Source organism: Perca fluviatilis, chromosome 2 (assembly GCF_010015445.1).
Source record: "Perca fluviatilis chromosome 2, GENO_Pfluv_1.0, whole genome shotgun sequence".
Lineage (NCBI taxonomy): Eukaryota > Metazoa > Chordata > Actinopteri > Perciformes > Percidae > Perca > Perca fluviatilis.
This window is the reverse complement of record NC_053113.1, coordinates 32,828,964-32,850,194: the sequence shown is the minus strand read 5'-3', so window position 1 is coordinate 32,850,194 and position 21,231 is coordinate 32,828,964. Positions and strand designations below refer to the sequence as shown.

The window sequence follows — 21,231 nt, the reverse complement described above, 5'->3', positions numbered from 1 at the left end:
TATTGCACCTGTCAATACAAAACAAAATATTCTGTAGCCTATTTTGCCGTCAATACTGCCGACGACATCTTTGCTGTAATCAAATCAGTATATATATATATATTTATGTTCGAGTGCAGTAATCAATGGGAAACATACACGTGTACAGACAAGGCTAGCCGCAGCAGCGCCGCGTCAGACACGTTTCTGGTGTGTAAAGACAGAGAAAAATCCACGCAGCTGACACGCAACAGAAACGCCACGCTCAAGCCACGCAGCCAGTGTGTAGCCGGCCCTTACACGTGATCCTCAAACTGGAAATGTGTCTTATGATTGAACGGATGACTCATAATCGAATACAAGTCAAAATCTCATTTAGCTACATTAAACAGGTTTGTAGGGTTGAATTTTTGTATACAGAATGTAGTTTACAAAGAAACAACATTGTTCTATTTAGATAGTAAGTCAGTGCTTATGACCATATGTTTAATTTCTTGACTGGAATGCAGCCATAACAGTCTCGATTCTTCAAGACGTCCTTCGACCGTGTCAGGCAGCACTGTTTGGGCGTGTGCGTTAGCTAAACATCTGACTTCATGAAATATGAATTCAAATTCAAGTTTTTCCAGTTCCTGAGAAGTAAACCTACTGGGAGAGAGGAATAATCTCATGTTTACAAAGTGTTATATTTCTTTGCCCACAAATCCTCTATATTTGTAAAATGTCAAACTATCAGGTTTTCAGACTGGGTGCTGCTTTAAGAAAAACTGGATCCACAACTACATTTTGTATTTTTAAAGGCAGCGTGTTTTAAAGTTGCAAAGCACAGACTTTTGAAAATTGATATTAATTCCCTGCTTTGTCCAGCTCATGGATTGCAATAAACTGGAAGTAAGAGTTTTCAGTTTGTTTTTTTCTTGCTCACAGAACACACAACTCAGATCATACACTGTAAATCTCAAACCTGTTTAAGCATCCAATATTGTAAAAAGTGAGATTTCCATGTCTTTTTTTATTTTTATTATTCGAGATACTATACAAATATTGTAAAAGTATCAAAATGCTCATATCACAAAGAAATCCTTTTCTGATTTGAAATGCATGCTGCCCCTATTCAGAAACTGCGCCTTTTAAAAAGGAGCTGTCGAGACCGTACAGTTGTGATGTCACAACTATACTATATACAGGTAGAAAGTGCTGCCACAGTGCCGTTACCCCCAATTTCCACCGTTTGTGGAACGGCGACAGAGTCATTAGGTTTCCATTAAACTCAATGTGTGTATTTCCACTGACTGCAGAATGGCTGCGTTTTGACTCCGGCTTCTGTTTTTGCCGGAGAGCTCCGCAGCAATTCAGCACAGCGCAGGTAGTGCGGGACAGGAAGTCGAGCACAGAAGCAAAATAAAACATCCATTTCCCTGCACGGCACAGAGTTGTTTCCCCTCTACTCCTCTGGATGGAAACAAACTGTTGTTGGTTTTGTGGTTCTGTTCTACCTGAATTCGCGACATTTCGTGGGTCCTCGTGACTTCAGCTGTCAGTCATGGCCGCAGCCGTTACGCAACAAATCCGGACCTGGTGGGTATGAGGGACGGCGGAGCACGGAGCTGACACGCAGCAGAGCCGGTCCGCAGACGTTCTGCATTCGGTGAAAATCCCCAGTTAGTAATTTCTCAGCTGCAATGACAGTACAGAGACAGCGAGAACGCAGATGCTGAGGTGCTCTGTTGGAGTGCCTGTCTCTTTAAGCCACTTCCTGAAAAAGACAAGTCTGCTCTGATTGGTCAGCGTTTACGGATCTCTGGAGTCTCCACATCAGTGCTCTGCTGTCGATGTCTCTCAATGATGTCTCTACGTAGCCAAATACTAACTGCAAGGGAGTATATAAATGTAAATGGCTGCATTTATATAGCGCTTTTCTAATCCTAACAACTACTGAAAGCGTTTTACACAGTACATGCACCATTCACACACATATACACTGGTGGCCGAGGATGCCATACAAGGTGCCACCTGCTCATCAGATAACATTGGGACCAATTCAGGGTTCAGTGGTACGCCCAAGGACACTTGAACATGCAGATTGCAGGGGCCAGGGAGTGGTAGAGGACGGCTCTACCAACTGAGCCACAGACGCGGAAATCTGAGGCAGGGATTTCTTTCAAATGTGTACCTCTTTATTTGAAGCTTTGGCAAAGTTTAATATGAACATCCGATATTGTAACATTACGGATATGAAAAAAAATACTAAAAAGCTAAATAGGTCTCCTTTAAATATTTCCTTAACTGAATATCCCAAAACATTTACAGGTAGGTGGTGAATTAGGAAGACAAAATATCAAATCATGAGTTTAAACAATTTATTGTATAAATATATTCCATTAATTGTAAACCTGCAGGACAAATATATAACTACATAAAAAACTGCATTCTGTAAATTAAAGTGATGAATGGATCTAGGGGAAGGAGATATGGATCATTTTGTACTGCAGTGTACTTTCTGGAAATTCTGCTGGAATCTTAAAGATAAAATAAGATGATCCCATAAACTGGATCCATAATGACCCAACATCAGAACTCTAGCACATACAGTATCATTACTCTGAAGCCCTTTTGGGACAAATTCCAAAACTTGTGGAAGTCAGGCAGTTACAGATTTTGGGTTAAACTGTAGTATTACTCACATTGCAGGATGAGGGTACACTGTTATGCCTCTCAACAGATCAGCGTGTTATGAGTCTCAGAAACTGCCGCTTGTGTCCTTTGTTTTACAGATGGAGTACTGCGTCACACTCATTGTTGCTCCTGTGTCCTTGTGTGGAGCAACACCGCCTTTCCAGCCAGCCCAGCTTCCACCCCTCCCTGAGGAACCACGTACTGGGTCCCGTCATTAGCTCTATGAGGGTCCATCTTCCTCAGCTGCTGGTTGCTCTGAGCTACGCTGTCCAAACTCCACAGCTGGTAGTGCAGGCTTTTACCCTGCTTAGCCAGGATGTAAACCTCTTTGACTGCTGTGCTACCGACAGGACAGGAAGAGCTGCCGTCTACGGCGAGGTACAGCCAGGGCAGAGTGGGATCAGGTTGAGTGTGCTCTTTGCTTACGCTCCCCTGGTCCAAACCGAGGAGAACACCTGGAACAAATAGACGTGGTAATTGTGGCACGTTGATGTTTTTTTAGAGAGCTGAAAGGTGTTTCATAAAGCAAGATTACCAGTTAACCAGGATTATTTTCAGAGGATTCTAGCACATAAAAGTGGTTTTAAATAAGTCTGACCTAAGTTTACATGGAACCATTGAAGTTTTGTCTTCCTCCACAGCGCTGCGGAGGAGGGTCTGGCTAGTCAACACTAACCTGACTCCGCCAGATGGATCGCTTCGCATTTGCTCGGCATATCCATCTGGGAACTTTCCGTTGGAGAACTTTTGGGAAGGGGCGAAAATACTGGTTAGCTGATTGGATAAACCATCTGTCTATCACCACCTATGTTGGTGAAAGACGGGCCAAATCAACCAATCAAATCAAACTCTTGCCGAAACCAGTCGGAAGAGGAGCAAAAACATCTTTTCCTCCGAGAAAAGCCTCCAGTGCTGTTTTTTGCTCTTCTTTCAATGAAGGTAACCTTTTAATTCAGATAAAACTTGCGCAATAGCTACGCTCATCTCATCCGTGGAAGCTGCCATGTTTAGACTGAACAGTCGCTTCTCGTTGCGTCACACCTAACGCCCAACGCTGATTGGTCAGTCGGTTGGCAAACGGCTCCAAATTTTCTCTATCTCAAGATGCCAGACTGATCGGTGAGTGGAAAACTGGAGCTCGCAAGATCAGGACGGTCTCATGAGGCTAAGTCCACACAGCAGAGCCCGGTGGCGCTGAAAAATAGCCTCGGAAAGGAACTTGGTGGAACGTTCAAAGGTTGTTTTATTCGTACAGAAGACTCAGATTGAACAGATAGTCTAGCTAGCTGTCTGGATTTACCCTGCAGAGATCTGAGGAGACAGTTAACCATAGTCCTCATAAATCCACCGGAGTTTAAAATTCCAAAACAAAGAAAGCAGAAGGTAACAGACGTCCAGCCGTATATAGAGTGACATCCAGCGGAATTTCCGGCAGCAAGGGACCAATCCCGGAAGTGGAACGTTGTGGATATAGACTACATCTTACCTGAACCAACTGCCCAATGTGCCCTGTGGCCGCTCCGCTGGCATGGCTCATGGTTGTAGTCCTCATCATATCTGTACATACTGTCAAGGACTCCTGTCCTGTAATCATAAACTTTTCTTTTATGACATAAGTAGCAGAAAAAAAAACAACAACAACCACCACAAAATAAAGAATTTTCTTCAAGGCAGTTTTGTTTGGGTCTAGGATACGGGATGAGGACAGGCTGTCTCCCCCACAGGTGTGCGATGATGGCTGCAGCGTTGTTACCACTTAAACCCCCCGACAGCAGCTCTGCCTTACAGCCACAAACCTCCTCTGCCAGCAGGGCCATGTTGTCAACTTTTTTTTATATGAGAACATAAAAAAAATAAAAACAGTGTGAAATTGTATTTTAGTTGTTTCCTTGTGAAACACAAAGAATTAATTACTACTGATGAACTAATTTTTTGTTGCAAATCTGGTCATAAAGCTTCCACGTGTATTAATTCCATCCTACATCTGGAGTTTAATGTCATATTTGAACTTCTGAAGACGCCCAGTAATGTCAAGGGATGTATTTAACCTTCAATGCTTTAACGCTACCAGAAAACAACCACTGCCCTTACTAATGATGCATTACAACATAAACACCCCCCTTCCACACCATTCGAAACAGACTGGCTCAAAAGAGTTAACACTTTTTGTTACCTGAAAACATTTCACCCTGTGTCGTGTATCCCCTGCTGAGTGCCGTCTGAACAACCGTTTCCATGTCAATACTCAGCTGGGGCTGTCGAAGGTGAGCGGACATCCACAAAGCCACCAGGCCGCACCTGAAAGGTAAATGAATAACACGCTCACAGCCTCACCCTGGCAAATATGTCAAGATTAAGGACTTAAACATAAAAGCATTCAGGCCAAACGAATAACACAATATCCTCATTGTACATACAACAGTTGTGATAACAATGTTGTTTGTGTTATAGAAGTTTAATGTAGATTTAGGTGTTGACACCATAGCCTGACACCATTGTTCACTGACTTACTGTGGACCATCTTGAATGAGGGAGGGCACATATGTGTTCACCAGTATCCACTGCAAGTCCTTCCTAAAACTGAACAAAGGAGCATGAATACAAAAACATAAATACATATTATTCCATTCCAATCAAGTTGAACAGCCCCTGCAAAAGCCATTTTTCAGGAAAGGACACCTTTACTGTGCTTTTCCTATTATTACAAGTCAAGATATGTGCTGTGAAAAAGTCCTATTATGTTAATCCTCTCTTTGTGAGGGTCAGAGAGAGACATTGATTCAACTGGGCTGTAGTTAGTGTTGAGTCAGGATCACATTACCATAAATTGAGGTGTTTCCAACTGACCTTTATATGTACTGTATGTAGATGGACAAAATATTTGGAACACCTTTCATTATAAAGCAGTCCAGTGTAACACTACTAGTGCTACAACTTAATTACGTGATTAACCGTTTGGTTTGGAAACTGTCTGTCAATAAAAGGGCCATCACAATTTCCTATAGCCCTGGGTAACGTCTTCAAATTGCTGGTTTTGGCCAATCAACAGTGAAAAACCTGAAGGCATCCAATTAACTATCCCATAAGACAAAGAAAAGCAAGAAAGCCTCACAACTGACAAAAGAATGTTTGGCATTTGTCCTTGACTTTTATGATGAATTGATTATCACAAGAGATGCAGGTTTATTTTCTGTGACTTGAATTCATTACCACCATTGCCTATGCCTCAACAGAGGTTACAATACCTCTGTGTTAATGTCAACAGAAAAGTCTATGTTTGTGCTCACCTGTGAATGTGAATACAGGGAAATATAAGTTAGAACATCTGATTACAGACAAGGAGATAACAGTCCATGGTCAAAATAAACAGATGTTTATGTTAAATATTAGGGGTGGGGGAAAAAAGCGATACAGCATAGTATCGCGATATTTTTCGTGGCAATACTGTATCGATACACAGACGCCAAGTATCGAGCTTTTATGATATAGGTGTTGGTCAGTCTGACTGCTTGACAATCCCATTTTGCAGCAATAAAATTGAAGTGAGATGAACAGACAGAGAAATGTATCTTTTTAGATAAAACAGATGTTGACAAAATGTTCCTTTGGGGACATCATTTGAAATTGGGAAAAATTTGAAGTTGGAAAAAAGGTAGTACATTGCAATATATCGCAGAATATTGCAATATGTTTAAAATCGCAATAATATCGTATCGTGACATAGGTATCGTGATGATATCGTATCGGGAGGCCTCTGGTGATTCCCACCCCTATTAAATGTGCAAGCCAAAAGTTGGTATTCTTATTTGAAATCTTACCTGCTCTCCCTCTGACTGAGCAGTAAGCGGGCCTCTGTGTGGTCCCCCTCCACAGGACTCCTGCTACTGGCTATAGTCTGATACAGCTTCTTCTTGGACGTTGAGGCTGGAGGAGGTGGTGGACCTGGAGCAGGTGGAGGAGGTGGTGGTGGTGGTGGCAGGGGGAACTCCACTGACATCTTTTCTGCGCTCCTTTTAGATTAACCCTAACAGAAGTGGTAGCTTAGTTAATATGTTGTGCATATTTGCAAAGGGGTAGGTTACAGCAGCTCTTGACAATTGCCAATACACATTGTAATGCATACTACAACCTACCTACCCGCCCACCCTTCACTCTCTCCTACCTCTTGCAACTTAGCTAGCTCTGACTGTTGCCAACAAGCAGTACGGAAAGTTTGTGAAGTTATCTTTTCTCGGTGTTAAATGCAATTTTCTTTTTTTATAGAAACTGAAGTGCAACAATTTCATCCTGTTAAGGAGTATTGCTCTCAAAAGTAATTCGCTCGTTATTTTTCACAAAACTAGATCCTACGCCCACTTACGAGACTAGCACAGCGAGCTAACGGCCCCGGTGTTTTGCCCATATTTGGCAGCGTCTTCTTCTTCCCTTTCTTCATATATGGATCATACCGCCCTCTACTGCTACTGACTTTACAGTACAGATCAAGGTAAAGATAGACTGGCACTAAATAACGTTTTATTTTACATCCATGCAGAATAATCATTGGCTGTACAGTTAAGTCTATGTATCCGAGTAACTGCAACCTGCCTAAGAGGCAAAAAAGACGATTTAAAAAGGCGGAAAAGGGGTGCTAATTTAACCTGAACAGGAACAGGTGTTACACCACATTATGTGCCTGAGCTCCCTGACCCTCTTTTAATACATCCATGTCATAGACAACATATATCTATGATAGACAATCCTGAGCTAATCAACATTCTTCTTCTTCTCTTGGTTTATTTGCTGATTGCAAGCAACTTTAAGGTAGCAATACTGAGTGTGTAACATCATGTCATTACACTATTAAAATTAATTCCGCCAACCTTGTGTTTGTAGACAGTAAAGAAAAAGAGTCCCTGGTGACTCTTTATTCCCTCTCCTTCTGTTCCCATTCCCATCAGATCCCAGTCCCGTCCGCAAAAGCTATTAAAACGTGGGTCCATTTTTCTATCAAAATATGTGTTCCTATCTAAATACTATGGTGGCACCATGTTAACAGCTGGTAACAGCAGCTATGAAAATACAGAAATTAAGATTAAACGTTTGCAGAAGCACAGCATCTGATGGGAAGCAGCGGAATCCTACAAGAAGAAAAAGAAGAAGCATCTGATGGGTCACAGAATGTCGTTTTAACACCGAAAACGGGCCCCCGTGTTGTTTATTATCGCGAGATCAGAGCACGGGATTTGTGAAGGCCGGGGTTTTCATTCATCCTTCCGAGGTGAGTAATCCTTCGACATCGGGCTGAACAGGTAAATCGTTGTTTTTTTTGGTTATCAAGACCTTTTGTAACCCATTTATGGGCTTATGTAACCTATTTGGGCGTTTGTTGTGACCGCGAGGGACCCCAGGCGTAAGCGATAGATTAGATACATAGAACTAGCTAGTAAGCTAAACATGTTAGCTAGTAGGTAGCTTTTAAGCTAACGTTCACCCCACGTTATCCAAGTTGGTATAGCTAGGATGGTTGTAGCTTGTTAGCTGCTTAGTGGCTAATCATGAATTGTCTTAACTGATTTGAAAGTAATATTTCTCATCCGCACGTTAGAAAATGACCACTCCGGATGTACGGCTCAACCATACAATCTACATCAACAACTTGAATGAGAAAATCAAGAAAGATGGTAAGTTACTCCTTCTAACCTTAAGTTTCTGGCTAATGTTACATGTAAATACACACAGCGCACAGAGAGCCTCTGTAATCAAACTAATGGTTTCTCAACATGTTCGTGTTTTTGCAGAGTTGAAAAAGTCGTTGTACGCCATCTTCTCGCAGTTCGGACAGATTTTGGACATCTTGGTTGCACGAAACATAAAGATGAAGGGGCAGGCCTTTGTTATTTTCAAAGAGGTTAACAGCGCTTCCAATGCTCTGAGATCCATGCAGGGATTTCCTTTCTACGACAAACCCATGGTAGGTTAATCAAACCTTGGATAGCGAATACAAGATGATAAAAAGCATACTAACGCAATATAACAACTTCTGCTGCATAACAATCCTACAGCGTATCCAGTATGCCAAGCTGGACTCGGACATCATAGCTAAAATGAAGGGGACTTATGTGGAGCGTGACCGTAAAAAGGAGAAGAAGAAGGTCAAAGGAGCTGATACAGCTGGAGCTAAGAAGGGTGTACCTGGAGCTGCTGTACCCATGGTTGCTGGGGTACCGACTGCCATGCCTGTAAGTAGGGCAATAGGTGTTTTATTTTATATTTGAGTTTGTAGAATTACTGTTAATCACAGCTACTGACCCACTCATCACGGTTGTACTTCACTCTTTAGGGAATGCCTCCCATGAGCCAGGCTCCCCGTATGATGCACATACCAGGCCAGCCGCCTTATATGCCCCCTCCTGGCATGATGCCTCCTCCGGGGATGGCGCCTGGTCAGATGCACCCTGGTGCCATGCCCCCTGGCCAGATGATGCCCGGACAGATGCCTGGACAAATGCCCCAGCAGGTTCGTATGTTCTGACCGAACATTTGAGTGCTCATATTATGCTTTTTGGCCTTTTCCCCCTTTATTGTGTTGTATATCTTTTTTTGTGTGCACATTATAGGTTTACAAAGTGAAAAAGTCCAAAGTCCCCCCCCAAAGGGACTTACCATCTCCAACAGAAAACACTGTTCACAAACTGCTCCAAACAGCTCTATTGTAGTCCAGCCTTTACTTCAGAGACAAACGTGCGTCACTTTGTAACACACGTTTTAATGCTCGCCTAGCTGCTAGTATGGCAGCCCTCATGCTCTGCTTCTGACTGGCTAGCAGTGCTTATTTTTATTTATACTCTTTATTGATCCCCCAATGGGGAAATTAAAATTACTGAGCATGTGCGACTCCCAACAAAGATGGAACAGAAGTGAGATGCCTCACTGTAGCTAAAACAGAGAGCTCAACACACAGGGTGAAAAGAGGAGCTGCAGCAGTGTGCAGTACAACAAAAATATGGTGTTTTCTGAAAATTAAACCACAAACCTATTCTGGTACAACCTCTAAATACAATTTATGAACCTGAAAATTAGCATAATATGAGCACTTTAAATTAAAATGTTATCATTTTGTCCTGGTGGTTCTATTCTGACCTGTACTGTCTTTCATCCTCACAGGTTGCAGAAAATCCCCCCAATCACATCCTCTTCCTCACCAACCTGCCAGAGGAGACAAACGAACTCATGCTCTCCATGCTTTTCAACCAGTCAGTAGCAACTTCTTCTCTGCGTTTGATTTTGTATTTGTCTATTTGTCGAATGCCAGACCTGACTGTGTTGTTGTTGTTGTCTTCAGGTTCCCCGGGTTCAAGGAGGTGCGCCTGGTCCCTGGTCGCCACGACATCGCCTTTGTGGAGTTTGAGAACGACGTGCAGGCCGGCGCTGCACGAGACGCACTACAGGGCTTTAAGATCACACAAGCGAACGCCATGAAGATCTCATTCGCTAAGAAATAAAACCTCCAGACTGCTCTTTTTCTTACATACACGCACAGGTCTTTTTTTAATGTACAGCAGTGACCTGAACTAAAATGCTTTTAGAAATTGGCATTTGCAGTTCGGTGTATTCTCCCCCCCTCCCCTCCCCTTTCGTCCAGGATTACGTGTAAGTATACATTCTTTGCATCAAGTTGCTGTGTTTTATCGTTCCACACTGACGGAACTCTTGACCTAAAATAATGGTCAGGTAAATTTATCGGGGAGTTCATTATTCTTCTAATCCTGCTTGTTTACTTACTTTTTTTTTTTTTTTTTGGAAAGGGGGATTTGAAATTCATGAGCAACTTGACGTGTCTTCTGTATTTTTTTAACTGTTTGTCATTAAGCATTGCACCCAGGGTCTGCTCTACCAGACATTGTACCTGGAGCTTATTTCTTTTCATAATTAAAATCAATTTTCTTTGAGACAGTGCTCTGCCTCACTTCTTCATATGTATTTATGTTGCAGTGGGAGTTCGTCCCACGCCAATAGATGGTGCTACAAACCTTTCTTCTACCACTGATGTTGAGGTGTGTTTCACAGGTGTGGTAAGGGGATGGATGGATGGATGGGCTAAACACGCCAATAGTTTTAAAAAACAATTAGCAACCCAACTGATAACTAATTATTTCTTGTTACTGATTACTTTTGCCTGGTGTCATTAATTTTGCTGAAAGTTTGAATATTTAGCGATAATCTGCAATTGCAGGGGTTATGTGAGACTTGGGACCATTTTTATTCCATCCAAAAACGACAACAGCACTAGTACAGTGCCTGTTTTGAAAGGGTCGATTGTTTGTCCTGTGGTATTGCTGCTTGTAGCTTTCTCCAGAACTATTGTACCCCAAATGAACTTAAAAGAAGGTCCCCAGGCACTTAATTTGCAACCCCACGATATAGGGTCTGACTTTTGTTTAATATGTAGTGTCAGCAAAAATGCCGTTTTATTGAGTTTCCTCTCAGCAAAATGCTCTGAGTGAAATTAAACTGGACTTTTATAGTGAAGGGTAGGCACAAGAGCCAGCGTTATGGCAGCACTTTTTTTACTCAACCTTTTATTGTACGGCCATTTAGTTTTATTCCGTTAATTCATATCCCATATCAAATGCTGTCCAAAATGCTCCAAATTCTAAACGCTAGGTTCATAGGGTACCCAGGAAACCGAGTGTAAAGTAGATGAGATGAATGGTTCGTGAGATATTTTGGAGACGACAGACACACACGCATATACAGAAATTCCCTGATTTATAGTTGCATCTCTAGATGGATTGTTTGGGGAAATAACTTTTTCTTTGATCATAAAACGGCTAAAACAGTCCTGTTGTAGGACAGAGGAGATTATCGTACTTGTTTTCTTTTATTAGTCAACAGTGGAGCTCAAAAGGAAATGTAGCGAGAGAAGGGCATACAACAATAGTCCTTGGCTGGATTCGATCTCTAGACTGCTAGACGCCCGCTTTCTCCACACAATTGATACTTTTTAAAACTACAAATTCATATTAGTCCTGTATTTATTAGAAAGTACTCAAAATCTAATCACTTTGTTCAGAGCATTATGGGCCCCCTGCTTGTAAAGTAGGTAAACCATTTGGAGTCTCATTCAATTTGTGCTTTGAAGTACATGGTACATGCCCGACCAAAACATGTTTGTCTTTATTTGGCCTTTGTGCCTTTTGAGGCATATTTGAAAAATCAATTAGATTACATAATTTACTGGCTGCTCTAGAGCCATCATACTTTGCCTTTTTTTTTTATTGTCGAGTTTTCTTTATCCGTCTGTTTAAGGCTCAGTGGTTATTCAGGAACAAGAGAACATAACGTTTGGGTTGTAACTGCTTGGCTGACACTATTAGATGTCGAATGATAATGATTTGATCATTAATTTTTATACATTCAGCCCTGGGAACACATCTGTAGCATTAATGCTGATGTTTGTAGAAATACTACTCTAGACAAAATCAGTCTCCTCTGGTTTCTAGCTTCAGGAGTGGTTCATGTAAAGCATATTCATTTGATGATGATGATGATGAATATGTAGCTGCTTTACACTGATCTTGCGTGACTGCATTGTAGCCAGTGAAGAAAGAAGTACTAAGATCTTTAAAAAAAAAAAAGAGAGCAAAAGTACAAAATGTTAGTGTGAAAATACTTTTACAAATAAAAGTGCTAATTTTAAAGGAGAAAAGTAAAAATCCTTATTATGCAGACAGGACCCATGCCAGTGTTAATCAGCCTGTTAATGTCCAATGAGCTGTGGAAGAGCTAATTCAAGATATTACATATATTTTTAGGTAGTTATATTTTGCATTGTAATTTATATAATCTATACATTTTCAAAATCATAATCTGTAAAGATGTGTCTTTGTAATGTAGTGGAGTAAAAGTATAAAGTGGCATACATTCAAATACTCAAGTAAAGGACACATACCTCAGAATTCTGATTCTTGTAGGCCTCCTTTTTTGAAGACTGAGTAATCTGTGTTCAAACAAATATCTAATGAATGCAAATAGATACAATTGTCTGGTGTTTACCAATTAGTAAATGCCTGCTGTGTGTTTCGCAGCACATCCCTTCACACACTAGTAATTACTGGCCAATAAGGACCACTGCCTCCTCTCAAAGGCTGGATTCATGAGTGTGGGGTGGAGTAATGTGTGAATTAGGCCTGAAAAGCTTAATTTAGACTCCACTATCAACTGTGCCCGCACACACAGGGCCTCCCTGTTGTGGACTTAAACTGTGCCCCGAGTAATTGTCTTCAAGTCAGCTCAACAGTGTACACAGAAATGCACATTCTTCTGTAGTTTCCCAAGCCTTTCCACACTCCCTTATTTTGCCTTGAGAAAGCGCTGACCTTAGCCATCAGGGTGGTGTGCGTGCGTGCGTGCCTGCGTGCGTGACTGCGTGCGTGTGTGCGTGCGTCTCTCATGCTCTTGGCAACACGCCTAGTGCCTTTCCATTCACCAACACAGTGATCTTTCAGTTGCAGGAACTGAAAGGCAACTTTTGCAGTGGGTTGTGCGTGGGAGTTGTCTGTGAGTGAGCTCAAAAATCAGCATGTGACGGTACATATCTGCATCCATGGGCACTCTTTGACAGTTAAGGGTGTGACTGATTGTTTGCTCTTTAAAATATTGTTCACATTTCATTACCGGCCAGTCATCATATACAAACTCATGCTGTGTGGCTAAAACCCTCAATTTGACAGGGTTTTAATTCAAGAGTGGATCCCAAATATGCCATTCTGACATTTGGGGAAATAGTGAATTGTCCAGCCAAAAAAAAAAAAAAAATGAAGTCAATGTTGAATATTTCTCTTAACAATGAGAAAAAAGATATATGATAGTGATAAAAGTGATTTTAACTAACTTGAAGCTACTTGATGGAAAACTGTATGTGAATATTTTAAATATTGCCATTTAATATTGGACAGTTTTGACAGCAGAAATAGACAGAAGGGACAAAAGGACACGTGTGACCATTAGATGGTGCCAAATACGTAACTCAAGCCTTCCCATTAAAAGACGCACTGACTAGAGTATTAAGGTCGCAGATGTTTGTTGACCCTTCCTCAGGTGAGCCTCACACAGCAGCCTCTGAGCAGGCCCAGTGATGTCTGCGTGTTTCCGGGTGGTTGGTTAGAATTCAGCTCATGTTTGGAGGTCACTGCTCCTCTATGCAAATCGACCCTCTGCTCCTTAAGAGCCCTCTGTTCTGCTCCGAGGGTCGCTGCAGAGTGCCAGGCCGTGGAAACACCAGCGGTTGTCAGGGAAGCTTTTGCGCAACAAGCCCGTGGAGGAGGGAGGCAGAATCTCATTAGATTTCATCCGATGAAGAAGGTACATTGTGCGGAGGTCCTGAATCCAACAAGAAGAGCTCTGGAAGTCAGATGTGGAAAATATGCCATGTGACCGGTGCCAATGTTTAAAATATGCTATCTACAATTCTCTTTTATATTTATGCGCTCACCCGGTTAGTATTTATTGCCACCGGCAGCATCATTAAGCAGCGGCATGTGTTCACAGTCTACAGGCCGGAACAAGTCTGATCTGAAATGTGGGCATGACTATAACATTTATTAAGAAATCAGGGGGGGGTGGGGGGGGGGGGGGTGGGAGGGTTGCCGGCCCCGGCCCCGGTAAAACCCCCCTATTTTGTGTTTGTAGTTTTGTTGCTTTTTGTCGATATATTTGTGAATAACTTCAATGTCACCATCCGTAGCGGAGCGGTATTTTAATTACGTTTCCCATTCAGAGGCCACCCGAGCAAAACTGTGAAAAGCAGATAATTGGCACAGCGGAGCTTCGAAGCGAGCAGAGGCCTGAAACTGGAGGAGGAGAACCAGCGAGCTGCTACAAAAGGTAGGGAGGAAACAGAAACCCCACAGAGGAGAACTGAAACACATTCAGGATAAGCCCATGCCATGCGCAAATGTGACATACTTAGAAAAAAAAGTTGGGTTGGTCTGCTCAGCAGGTTGCGCAAAGTGTATAGAGAGAGAAAGAGAGAAAGGGATGAGCGCATCGGTGCGCGCTGGGAACCATCCGGACAAGAGCTGAAAGACGGATATTCCCTGCCTCAGGACACACCCTCCACTCTCTCTCTCTCTCTCTCTCTCTCTCTCTCTCTCTCATTGTTTTCCCACACTGAATCTGTCGCCGCCGGGCTTCGTATTGGGTTAACAAATGACCAACCCGCCGCGTAGAAGAGAAGAGCGCAACATGAAATCATTCCGCTGGAGAGACGCAACTTCGCTGCCCAAAGTGGCATGAATATAGATGTTATTAGGTTTCTTCTTTTCGTTTTTGTGTGCGTGGATCAAGCTTGAAGAGAGACAGAAGAAAAAGAAGAAGAGAGAGTGTGAGCTAATTGGGATGAGAGTTCAAGTCAAGTGAGCCGGCAGATTGGACATTTAAAGCCTCTTAACGCAGGTGGTGGGAGGAATACGGCGCGAGGGGAGTGTGTTTATGCAACGCATTGTGGGGGTTTGTGAGCATGTGTGATTCCCAGTGGTAATCCACACTGGACACAGCGTCAAGGGGGGTGATCAGGTGCGCGTTTGTGGGTCGCTGGGTGGGGGATTAATTTTAAGCGAAGACAGAGGTAGTTATGGTTTCTCTGACCTGGACGGGATGAAGTAGCTCTGTGGGAGTTTCAGGGTTTAAGACCGGAGAGGAGGAGAGCTGGGCGGACGGACGGACGCAGGGAGGGAGGAGGAGGGGGACACCACCACCGCCAAAGCTCACAACACGGTCCCCAATCCCCCATGACGCACGGATGGAGAGCACAAGAGCGCACGGGATAACTCGGCTCGAGCCTAGAAACGGGAGCGTAAAGATCACCGGGAAGCCAGACATGAGGAGTGTCCGGCACCCGGGACACCTCCACCTGATGCGGACTGTGATTTTTCTCATCGCGCTCACGATACAATCGAAGGTAAGCCACCGATTAAGTGCTATTTCGGGCGGCATGCACTTAAACCCCCGGAGCTGACTTTTTAACTGACAACAACACACACGGTCCCTTCCCTTTTTGTGCTGTCCTCATTCTGCTTCTACATGGCGCTGTGCCCACCTGTTGTTTCAGCCCGCTGGTGTCTATTATCCCACGCACCAGAGAACTACTGTAATCCTGTTTTAGGAGCATCGGATGCAAATATAACCGCAAACGCGTGTTGGCATAAGAATATTATAGCTAAATGACATTTTCTAGCATTATACAGAAGTCAGAGTTTATTATTCCACCCTTCACCAAACATGAAACAGGTTACAGCTGCTGCATGTGATTTATTTCGGGGATTTTAGTATTAAATCCATACATTATTTTTGAGGGACTGATGCCATCTCAAAGAAATAATGGAGGAGACATTGCACCTTAATTACGCACCACACACCCTCTTTTCGGCGTCCTTCCATTCACTGAATTAAGGACTGACTGCATCTGCATTTCTCTGCATCTCCATCTTTAGCCCGTTTGCCTGCCAATGCGTTGCCAGTTGTATTTTATTTTTACGTTATTTGCAATTCTCAGCCACTTTCTGACTGTTTCCTATCCCCTCTGTCTGTCTGACTTTTGTGTGTGTGTCATAGTGTTTTATATATAAGATAGATAGATAACAGCAGAGCCATTGCAATAACCTGTATAAATGATTCTGACAAGCTGCTTATGGCATTATGGGCATTATTTTGGCAGCATGGACATATTTGGATCTGCTGGCCTGATCAGGATGCCTATGATGTGTGACAGGACCCAGCAAAGTGTGTGTGTGTGTGTGTGTGTGTGTGTGTGTGTGTGTGTGTGTGTGTGTGTGTGTGTGTGTGTGTGTGTGTGTGTGTGTTTTCTGAACACTGAGCTCACATCCAGCATCTGTGTCTTGGGTGTGTGTGGAGCCCGGGGGCCACAGCCGAATAAACTCCGGGGCGTGTGAATGTTGAACGTTCGGGCAGCTCTGCGTCTCTCTCTTTGCACCTCTGCAACCTCTTCACAGCTGAAGAACAACACACGCTCCACTCCCTCCATTCTCTGACTGCACTGCAGTGAGAAACACACCGTGGATCCTCTGCTGCTGCTAGGGACTATTTATTAATGCAGGTGACAGTAGACCATGTTCATGAAGATGCACTCTCAGAGCTGAGTGATCCATTAGTGAAGCTTATTGACTGTCCAGCGGTCACTACGTTGTCTGTTGTCCAGTTTTATTCTTCCCTCCCAAGGCTCACACTATGCTGCAGTGTGAGCCATGGAGATATTGCGACGTGAGTTTCAAATTTGAAAAATTCATTTTCAGTTTGCCAGATTCATTTGATTAGTTTACACTTCATCAGATTTCTTTCAAATGTGTCTGACATCAGAAGCTTAACCTTTTTCCACATAAAACAGCATGTATTTGTAGTCTTAATAAGCGAATCAATTGGAAGTACATTTCGGTCTTAAAGGTCACCCAAAAACAACCAGAGTTCAATAGATCCATAGTTTCAGTGTGATTAGCTGAGGTGTTGAGATACTGACTGAAGCACAGGGCTGAAACTAACATATTTTCCTTATCAATTAATCTGCCAAATACTAACAAACTTTACTAATTATTTGGTCTATAACATGTCAGAAAAAAATTATAAATGCTGACACACCTCCCCAGTTCTAAACAATTATTCTAAACCTAAAGATGTACAGTTTACTATCATATAAGACAAAGAGGGCGCCCAGATAGCTCAGTTGGTAGAGCGGGCGCCCATATATAGAGGTTTACTCCTAGACGCAGCGGGCCCGGGTTTGACTCCGACCTGCAGCCCTTTGCTGCATGTCATTCCCCGCCTCTCTCTCCCCTTTCATGTCTTCAGCTGTCCTGTCAAATAAAGGCCTAAAATGCCACAAAAAATAGCTTAAAATAAGACAAAGACAAACAGGAAGTCTTCACATGTGAGGGGCTGAGCACACCTTATATTACTGAAATGGTGAACCATGTTGTCCAAACGGTTTCTATACATGTTCTGCTAATCAAATAATAGATTAAGTAATTGTTTCATACAATGGCATTTGAGGAGAAATAAATTGCATTTGAACGCAATCATGCCTTTCCAGATATAGGATATTTAGGCACTAAGAAACTCAATTAAAACGTTCACAGCGAGGTCTGTTGATTATTGTGAGAACCCTGAGATATTCAAAACATTAGATTTTTTAAACCTATTCATCAGAAGTCATTCCATGTCATTTTCTTTCATTCTGTTTGTTTGCTTTGTTTGGCAGTGTTAATGTGAACTACAGCTGTTTTGTCGAAACTGCAGCACTTTGCTTAAGAGGAAAAAAAATTGCTTTATCATTGGGTTTTTATGGTTTTGAGCTTTTCCTTTAACCTTTACATGCTCTTGTTCAAACTGCTGCACATCCTTTTAACAGTCTCACCTGCATTTCACAGTAGAACAGCGTTCTGGTAGTGACCCGTGAATGTCTTTAGATGGAGATGATTTGTTTGTGAGACACCCTGGGTCTTGGGTGTAGTGATCCTTTAACTGCCCAAAGCTCTCCTGCAGGGACGGTCTGAGCCTCAGCTTGGTCTCTCTCTCTCTCTCTCTCTCTCTCTCTCTCTCTCTCTCTCCCTCCCTCCCCATCTCCCCATGTGTCTCTCTCTCTCCCTTTTTCTGCCTTTTTCTCTGTCTGTCTGTCTCTCTTTCTCTCTCCCCCCCATGTCTGTCTGTCTGTCTGTCTCTCTCCCTTTTTCTGCCTTTTTCTCTGTCTGTCTGTCACTCTGTCTCCCCTTCTCTCTCTGTGTATGTGTGTGTGTCCCTCTCCCTGTGACTGTCTGTCTGTCTGTCTCTCTCTCTCTCTCTCTCTCTCTTTCTCTGCCTCTCTCTCTGGTCAGACTGAGCGCTGAAATGCTGGTATGCAGGGAATGGTTTGGGCAGCGAGAGGAGGAGAAGAAGAAAGGAGAATGTAGAGTGATGAGCGCCACTGTATCTCCACAAGCCTTTTGATGTAGACCAGTTCAACCCCCCTACCCTCCATCCCCCTGACCCCTCCCACCTCACCCCCTCTCAGCTCTGGGACAGGGGCAGGAGAGGGACATGCAAACCAAACACAATGGGGCGACTGAGATTCTTGCTCAGTGTTGGGCAGCAGACACATGAAAGCTTGTTGGTGGTCGAGATTTCTGTCCACGATGAAGCGTACAACTCCGCTGGGGATACATGACTCTCATTCCTGGACTTAATGAGCAATAATTACGTTCAGTGTTTGTGTAAGAATGCCAAAAAGGGCTGTGAATTATTCAGATTTATTCATCATTACAGGTTTCATGACAAACTGTGATAACAGTGGCTTCATTTTCTTGTGGTTGCAATGGAAGAAGCCAAAGCCATTGTTTTATTCTGCTACAGTGACATACACACAGACAGCACACATACACACACATACCTGACCCCGGTGCTCTGAGACTCCCAGGGGGTCTTGTTAACTCTAGTGTGTGTGTGTGTGTGTGTGTATATGTGTCCGTAGTCCATCTTTAAACAGGGAGGGAACACAGAGAAAAGAAAGGGAGGCGGATGAAAAGGAGCATGGCAACAATGTAGAAAAGAGTTGATAACCACAGAAAGAGAAATGACAGGAGCTTGTTCCCAGATAGAGAAAGAAGGGAGGAGGAGTCCCCTTAGTGTCATCGTCCCCTGGGATGGGAGAGTGAGACCCCGCAAGAGAGTGAGAAATAAGAAGGGAGTGGCAGTGACACAAAGGTGGAGTAAAAAAAGACAGACAAGGAAGTTGAGAGTTAAACAGGATTATATAGCAGGAATGTTATCTGTGCATGATTTGAACGATAAAGAAAAGATGCTTCCTCTATTAGAGGTCAGGCAGAGTTGTGGGAATCCAAGTTGTGTCCTCATTTCTTTTTTCTCTCTCACTTGCTCTCTGACGACTGTTGTCTTGTTACATACTGATAAACAGATGATACAGAGGAGACATGCAGGCTGCTGCAGATTCCCAGAAGTAGCGAGCCCGCACATTGCAGGAAACATGAAAGTCCGCTATCAAACACTTTATGAAGAGAAGCCAGAAATCCAACACACTTGTATATTTTATCTAGTCAATGATGTCTTTATCGGGTTAAATTGCTGTTATCTATCTTACCTATTGAAGGACGAGCTTGTGTGAAGAGATTCTGGTTTTGTTCTCAGTTTAGTGTCTGGTACCATGCATCTGTCATTAATAACTTTGTTGTTTTGTTTCCTTCAAAGTGAAAAAAAAAAGAAGACAAAAGGTGGCCAAACCATCAGTTAAAGTTTGGGGGCCAAAAATGGGATTTGATTTCCTGGCTGTTGCAAGAGACTAATGCAGATGCTGAATGTTTCCGTGACTTCATAGTGGTCGTTCATTATTTCTGATGAGCAGTGCCTCTTGTGTTGTATCTGACAACAATACCAGTGCTCACAGCAAAAAAAAACAGCCTCCATCTATTAAAAACACCAAAGAGAGACATTTTGGGGAATGGACTTACTGGCTTTCTTGTCAAGACTTGACAAGAGATGTGAAGGGGACACCACTGTCATGTCTGTACAGTAGTTCTGAAGCTACTGCCAGAAGAGGTTTAGCTTAGTTTAGCTTAGCTTAAAGCTGTTTTTCTCTGGAAACAGACCGGACTATTTCTTGTGTGATTTTCTGGAGTCTCTGCTGAAAGTTACAACTTTACATCTCGGCAAGAAAGCTCATAAGAGAATTACACAACTTTTACTTCCTTTCTGTCCTTTAGAGACTTGAACTCCTGTCCATATCAAATTAGCTTTTGTTCCACTCATTTTCATTTCTCACTTCTTTCATTTTTCTTTCTGAAATGTTTTTTGTCCATTTTTGACGATTTATTGATATCTACATCTTTCCTAGCAAAACTCAAATACCTTCTTATTTTAAAACCCACACCCCCTTTAACTTTTGCAGCCACAACCTAACTTTGTTAGCCACAACCTCCAGACAGACAGACATTTTTAGGCACACTGAGATAAACATGACTTTAAAGTGTACAGTGTGCAGAGTCTGGTGTCCTAACCTTTACTAACCCACACATTCAATCCATCTATTGACGTTTTGTGATTTTGCATCACTATATACCAGTGAGAACTTGCATACTGTCTTGCTGTACTGCATCTGTTTAATGATAGATAATATGAACCTAACTCTCTCTCCTTCGCTCCCTTCCCTCTTCTCTCTGCTCCACCCTCCTCCTCTCTCTGGACAGGCTGTGTGTGCAGTTGGGATGTTCGAGCTTCAGATCCATTACTTCCAGAACCCCCTCGGCCTTCTGCAGACGGGAGACTGCTGCGACCTCCAGGCCAATGGGGGGCAGCGCTGCTCTGCCAGGGACCAATGTGACACTTTCTTCCAAGCCTGCCTCAAGGAGTACCAAGCCCGGGTCATCCCAACTGGAGCCTGCACCTTTGGGTCGGGCAGCACAGGGATCCTGGGTGGAAACTCCCAGACGCTCCACCACCGAGGATATGATGGAGGAGGAAGAGGAGGCGTAGAGGATGGGACTAATGGACACATTGTCATTCCCTTCAAATACGCATGGCCAGTAAGTACATGGG

The 21,231-nt window shown here is 43.0% G+C and overlaps 3 protein-coding genes across 7 annotated transcripts in view; 2 read left to right on the top strand and 1 right to left on the bottom strand.

Moving 5' to 3' along the window:
• Positions 1–2,134: 2,134 nt before the first annotated feature.
• c2h19orf54 (chromosome 2 C19orf54 homolog) lies at positions 2,135–7,774 on the bottom strand. Of its 4 annotated transcripts, none has more exons than XM_039823569.1 (7): positions 7,518–7,774; positions 6,474–6,679; positions 5,167–5,235; positions 4,829–4,953; positions 4,351–4,480; positions 4,142–4,212; positions 2,135–3,110 (listed from the first exon to the last, which is right to left on the bottom strand). In XM_039823569.1, the coding sequence occupies exons 2-7, from the start codon at positions 6,650–6,652 to the stop codon at positions 2,773–2,775; spliced, it is 912 nt and encodes a 303-aa protein (XP_039679503.1). In that variant the 5' UTR covers positions 6,653–6,679; positions 7,518–7,774; the 3' UTR covers positions 2,135–2,772. The 4 variants fall into 4 exon arrangements, with proteins under 4 accessions (XP_039679503.1, XP_039679498.1, XP_039679509.1 ...); XM_039823564.1 differs by lacking the exon at positions 7,518–7,774 and adding an exon at positions 6,793–7,242; XM_039823575.1 differs by lacking the exon at positions 7,518–7,774 and adding an exon at positions 7,016–7,242.
• Positions 7,775–7,814: 40 nt separating this feature from the next.
• snrpa (small nuclear ribonucleoprotein polypeptide A) lies at positions 7,815–10,586 on the top strand. Of its 2 annotated transcripts, none has more exons than XM_039823593.1 (7): positions 7,815–7,915; positions 8,243–8,318; positions 8,436–8,608; positions 8,700–8,876; positions 8,978–9,154; positions 9,802–9,890; positions 9,980–10,586. In XM_039823593.1, the coding sequence occupies exons 2-7, from the start codon at positions 8,246–8,248 to the stop codon at positions 10,137–10,139; spliced, it is 849 nt and encodes a 282-aa protein (XP_039679527.1). In that variant the 5' UTR covers positions 7,815–7,915; positions 8,243–8,245; the 3' UTR covers positions 10,140–10,586. The 2 variants fall into 2 exon arrangements, with proteins under 2 accessions (XP_039679527.1, XP_039679517.1); XM_039823583.1 differs by having other exon boundaries at positions 7,870–7,946.
• A 3,938-nt stretch (positions 10,587–14,524) lies between these two features.
• The window catches only part of LOC120551578 (protein jagged-1b), a 46,027-nt gene continuing 39,320 nt past the window's right edge, over positions 14,525–21,231 (top strand). The window contains exons 1-2 of the mRNA XM_039789067.1: positions 14,525–15,598; positions 20,883–21,218. Coding sequence (XP_039645001.1) covers positions 15,440–15,598; positions 20,883–21,218 — 495 coding nt within the window. The 5' untranslated portion in view covers positions 14,525–15,439. The remainder of the gene's footprint in view (positions 15,599–20,882; positions 21,219–21,231) is intronic.